Source organism: Rutilus rutilus (genome assembly GCF_951802725.1).
Source record: "Rutilus rutilus genome assembly, chromosome: 5".
In the NCBI taxonomy this organism is placed as follows: domain Eukaryota; kingdom Metazoa; phylum Chordata; class Actinopteri; order Cypriniformes; family Leuciscidae; genus Rutilus; species Rutilus rutilus.
In genome coordinates this window covers 21,503,789-21,509,582 of record NC_140213.1, presented here as the reverse complement: position 1 = coordinate 21,509,582, position 5,794 = coordinate 21,503,789, and the positions used below count along the sequence as shown (strand labels likewise).

The window sequence follows — 5,794 nt, the reverse complement described above, 5'->3', positions numbered from 1 at the left end:
ACCATGTTCCAGTATGATTTACTGATTCTAGCATGATTTATCATAGTTTACCATGATTTACCATAGTTTACCATGATTTACTATAGTATACCATGATTTACCACGATTTACCATAGTTTACTATTATTTACTATAGTATACCATGATTTACCATGTTTTAGTATGATTTACTATGATTCTAGGATCATTTACCATAGTTTACCATGATTTACTATAGTATACTATGATTTACCATGTTCAAGTATGATTTACTGATTCTAGCATAATTTACCATAGTTTACCATGATTTACTATAGTTTACCATGATTTACCACGATTTAGCATAGTTTACCATGATTTACTATAGTATACCATGATTTACCATGTTCAAGTCTGATTTACTGATTTTAGCATGATTTACCATAGTTTACCATGATTTACTATAGTATACCATGATTTACCATGTTCAAGTATGATTTACTATGATTTTAGCATGATTTACCATAGTTTACCATGATTTACCACGATTTACTATAGTTTACCATGATTTACTATAGTATACCATGATTTACCATGTTCAAGTATGATTTACTGATTCTAGCATGATTTACCATAGTTTACCATGATTTACCATATTTTACCACGATTTACCACGATTTACCATAGTTTACCATGATTTACTATAGTATACCATGATTTACTATAGTATACCATGATATACCATGTTCAATTATGATTTACTGATTCTAGCATGATTTATCATAGTTTACCATGATTTACCATAGTTTACCATGATTTACTATAGTATACCATGATTTACCATGTTCAAGTATGATTTACTATGATTCTAGCATGATTTACCATAGTTTACCATGATTTTCCACGATTTACCATAGTGTACTATGATTTACTATAGTATACCATGATTTACCATGTTTTAGTATGATTTACTATGATTCAAGGTTGATTTACCATAGTTTACCATGATTTAGTCAAAAGAGCCAAGTCCCATCTCTATACTATGTTTTGATGCAGAGATATACGTTTTGCTAAACGGTTGCTAGGATACTCTCTTTGGTTGCTATGGAGTTACTTGGCAGCTGCCAATGATGAAATTCCAAAGGCTTCTTGTCAGTATGAATGATATAAACCAACTCCCATGCCTCTGTGACATTCAGAATGGAAGATATCCCTCTTTGGATTTTGGTTGCTAAGGTGCTCGACAATGGTTGCTAGGGAGGGGCTTGGAAGTGTTGAGGTGATTCATGATTGGCTGTTTACTGCCCCGAGTCAAATGAGACCACCCCCATGTTTCTATGACAATTCAGTCTGGAGATATCTCTTTGAACTCTTTCAATGGAAGTCTATGGAACTTGTTGCTAAGGGGCTCTAAATGGTTGCTAGGGCGTGGCTTGATAGCTTCACAATGATCCTGAGAGACTGATTGGTCGTCTGAGTAAAATGAGCCCTCCCCCTTGTCTCTATGACACTGTGATCCAGAGCTACGTTCAATACAAAGTCCCTATGCAATTTACCATAGTAGGAAAAGCATGTGTGTTTCACGGGACGTTCCTTCCCCATAGTAAGTCAATGGGGCAACTTTGGGCATCTCCTGCCCCCCAGGGGTGCAACTTTTACCCCATTGTGAGGTATTGATGGCGGCGCGCAGCTGTGCAGCGGCTTCTCGAGCTCCCGGTTCAACTCAAGTTTTGCCAGCTTTGCTGGCTACAGTAATGAATACTGAGTGTAATGTTATGTGTGGAAGGAAGTTTTTGAGGTACAACCCACTTGAACTCTACAAGATTAATAGCAAGTATGAAGCAAGATTACCGCAGTACCTGAAGTCAGAGCTGGGCAGGAGGGGACTTCTGAGGACAACGGCATGGAAGTACAACATATGCCGGATCAGAGGCAAGAGGAAGCGGTGTGCTCGGAAAGAGAAGAGAGGCAAGCGAGCGGGCCTCCTGGCTAAGCTAAAGGCTAAAAATAACAGACTGGTAATTCCGTCCCTCTTTCTGGCCAATGTTCGGGCGCTGGACAATAAAATGGATTTATTAAGGCTGCGGATTAATATGTACAAGGAGATGAGGAACTGCTGTGTGCTTCTATTGACGGAAACATGGCTTAATGATAACATACCAGATTCGGCACTCCAGATTAGCGATATGCTACTCCACCGGGCCGACCGGAGTCGGTTGTCGGGAAAGACTCGAGGAGGTGGACTCTGCATGTATATCAACAAAGGTTGGTGCACTAATTGTTCCACTATTAGCACTTATTGCTCTGGAAATGTTGAATACATGTCCATCAAATGCCGGCCGTTTTATCTGCCGCGAGAGTTCACAGCGGTGTTCATTGTTGTTGTTTACATCCCCCCTAGCGCAAAAGCTAGCGAGGCGCTAGCAGAACTACATGAACACGTAGTCTCTCTCCAAAACAAGCACCCGGACGCATTTTATGTGATTGCTGGAGATTTTAACCATGCTAATATGACGGACATTTCACCAAGGTTTCATCAACATGTCACTTTTGCGACCCGAGGGAATAATACCCTCGATCGTGTGTATACAAATAGATGCGGAGCCTACAGAGCGGTCCCTCTTCCTAACCTCGGACTGTCTGATCATATCTCTCTTATGCTTGTCCCCTCCTACAGCCCCGCAGTGAAGAGAATGAAACCAACACAAAAGACAATCACAGTGTGGCCCAGTGATGCTGCCTCTGTGCTGCAACACTGCTTTGGAAGCACTGACTGGCAGGTCTTCAGGGAGGCAGCGACAGATGCCGGAGAGGTGGATTTGGAGGAGTATGCATCCTCTGTCACCTGCTACATAAGTAAGTGTGTGGATGATGTTACTACCACAAAAACAATAACTATCCACCCAAACCAGAAGCCCTGGCTGACTGCTGAGGTCAGATCACTTCTGAGAGCACGAGACTCAGCATTCAGGAATGGCGATACGGAGGCACTTCGAGTAGCAAGGAGAAACCTGAGTACCGGCATTAAAAGAGCTAAGGCTGGTTATGCTCTTAGGATACAAGGTCATTTTTCTACCAATGACCCCCAGAGAATGTGGGCCGGCATTAAGAGCATCACTGATTATAAAAGAAGAGATGCTGAATGCCCCAGAGACCCATCTCTTCCTGATGCTCTCAACACATTCTATGCTCGTTTTGAGGCCTCTAACACCACTTCTAGCACCAGACTCACTGTACCACCTGGTGAGCAGCCACACAGTGTAACCACAGATGATGTCAGGAGGGTCCTTCAGAGAGTCAAACCACGGAAAGCTGCAGGCCCAGATAACATCCCAGGCAGGGTCCTGAAAGACTGTGCATATCAGCTCTCAGAGGTATTTACTGACATTTTTAATATCTCACTGTCAAAAGCAGTTGTACCATCGTGCTTCAAATCTGCAACTATTATTCCTGTCCCTAAGACTAACACAGTGTTATGTTTGAATGACTATCGCCCGATAGCACTCACCCCAATAGTGATGAAGTGCTTTGAGCGGCTGGTCATGACTCAAATCAGTGAGGAAATCGATGCCAGCACTGACCAGAATCAGTATGCTTATAGAAAGAACAGGTCCACTGCAGATGCTGTTTCATCAGTTGTACATCTGGCTCTCACCCACTTGGACAGCAAAGACACTTATGTGAGACTGCTTTTTATGGATTTTAGTTCGGCTTTTAATACAATTATTCCACAGACATTGATACACAAACTGGAAATTCTAGGATTGAGCTATTCACTGTGCAACTGGGTACTGGACTTTTTAACAAACAGAAAACAGTCTGTCAAAATCCATAACACATTTTCTTCCACCATTGCTCTCAACACCGGCTCGCCGCAGGGTTGTGTACTGAGTCCAATGTTGTACACACTGCTGACATATGACTGTTCCGCCAGACATCCAAGTAATCATGTTGTCAAATTTGCAGACGACACGGTTGTGATGGGACTCATCTCTCAGAATGACGAGGCAGCCTATAGATCGGAGGTGGAACAAATGGTGGCCTGGTGCAAGGATAACAATCTTTGCATCAACGTGGAAAAAACAAAAGAAATGATTGTGGACTTCAGGAAAACAAACAGGTACCACCCCCCACCCATCTTCATTGAGGGGGCTGAGGTGGAAGTTGTCTCCAGTTACAAATATCTAGGAGTACACATCAACGATGACTTCAAGTGGAAACCCAACTGTAGTAGCCTGGTAAAAAAGGCTCATCAAAGACTGTATTTTCTGAGGAAGCTCAAACAGGCTGGCTTAGGAACTACAGTTCTCACATCTTTTTATAGGTGTGTGGTGGAGAGCATCCTAACATCTTGTATCACAGTGTGGTATGGAAGCTGCACTGTTGCAGATAGGAAGGCCCTACAGCGTGTGGTTAAGACTGCTGAGAAAGTCATCGGGTGTAGTCTCCCGCTAATCGGAGACATACACAAAAACAGATGCAGGATTAGGGCTGTAAGTATCATGAAAGACTTCACCCACCCTGCCAATAGAATATTCGAACATCTCCCTTCAAGCAGGAGGCTGCGCAGTATCAGAACCAGAACATCAAGGTTCAAAAACAGCTTCTATCCAGAAGCCGTGAGACTTCTTAATAATGCCAACCCCAGAACTGGCAAACTGAACTTACTGCCCTAAAAACTACACTGCTATTTGTTTACCATAGTGCTAATTTTCTGGGTTTTAGTGTATATTTGGGTTTGTGTGATTTATTATTATCTGTATTAGATTTCTCTAACTTATATTATTGTATTTATTGATGAGTATTCTAGCTATTTATTGTGAGTGATTTTAACCGGACCTCAGTACCCAATTTCGTTTCAGATCATGTACCATGCTTTGGAATGACAATAAAAAATCCTTAATCCTTAATCCTTAATCCTTAATGTTCTTACAGAGCCTGTCAGCCTCTTCAAATGTGGCAAATCACACATTTCTGCGAAATCCTCGCTCAGAGCTACGTGTGGTCAAAGTTCGTCGCAATGTTAAGTCAATGGGACTTTTTTGGCTGCTTTTTCGCCCCTGGGGCGAACACCGCACCCCCGATCGCTTATAAAAGTCATAGCACACCTCTCCTTAATGAGCCGGTCGATTTGACACCTCATTCATGGCTCTGAGACAAACGGTGCGGGGCGAGTTACGCGCCAAACTTTGTCCAGAATAATAATAATAATAATAATAATAACTAGAATGTACATTTCCTGAAGAAAATGTGAAGTGGTGCTTGCAGTGGTAAAACTCGCCACTCGGTTGCTAGGGTGTTGTACATGATTGCATACGAGCCAACAACCATGTCTGTACGATGTTGTGGAGCTAAAATATGGCTTCTATATGTTGCAATAGGGTTGCTAGGTGGCTGTAAACTGTTGCTAGGGTGTGAATACACAGTTACCATGGTGATATTTACAGACTGTTTTCCAACCGAAACTAATGAGCCAACCCCCATCTCTATACAATATTCTGATGCAGAGATGTAGGTCTTGTAAAATGGTTGCTAGGGTACTCTATTTGGTTGCTATGGAGTTGCTAGGCAGCTGCCAATGATGAAACTCCAAAGGCTTCTTGTCAGTATGAATGATATAAACCAACTCCCATCTCTATACGATGTTCTGATGCAGAGATATAGATCTTGCTAAACGGTTGCTAGGGTACTCTGTTTGGTTGCTAGGGAGTGGCTTGGCAGCTGCCAATGATGAAACTGCAAAGGCTCCTTGTCATTATAAATGATATAAACCAACTTCAATGCCTCTGTGACATTCAGAATGGAAGATATCCCTCTTTGTATTTTGGTTGCTAGG

At 42.1% G+C, this 5,794-nt stretch overlaps 1 protein-coding gene across 2 annotated transcripts; it reads left to right on the top strand.

Annotated features, from left to right (window-relative positions):
• The first annotated feature begins 1,676 nt into the window (after positions 1 to 1,676).
• Positions 1,677 to 4,602, top strand: LOC311290352 (uncharacterized protein). Of its 2 annotated transcripts, none has more exons than XM_084408781.1 (2): positions 1,677 to 3,332; positions 3,925 to 4,602. In XM_084408781.1, exons 1-2 carry the CDS (start codon positions 1,713 to 1,715, stop codon positions 3,937 to 3,939), a joined length of 1,635 nt encoding a protein of 544 aa, XP_084264907.1. In that variant the 5' UTR covers positions 1,677 to 1,712; the 3' UTR covers positions 3,940 to 4,602. The 2 variants fall into 2 exon arrangements, with proteins under 2 accessions (XP_084264907.1, XP_084264908.1); XM_084408782.1 differs by lacking the exon at positions 3,925 to 4,602 and adding an exon at positions 3,460 to 3,518.
• Positions 4,603 to 5,794: the final 1,192 nt, after the last annotated feature.

Excerpts from the sequence above, each read along its gene's own strand:
- LOC311290352 (XM_084408781.1), top strand. The coding sequence starts at position 1,713 with ATGAATACTGAGTGTAATGTTATGTGTGGAAGGAAGTTTTTGAGGTAC.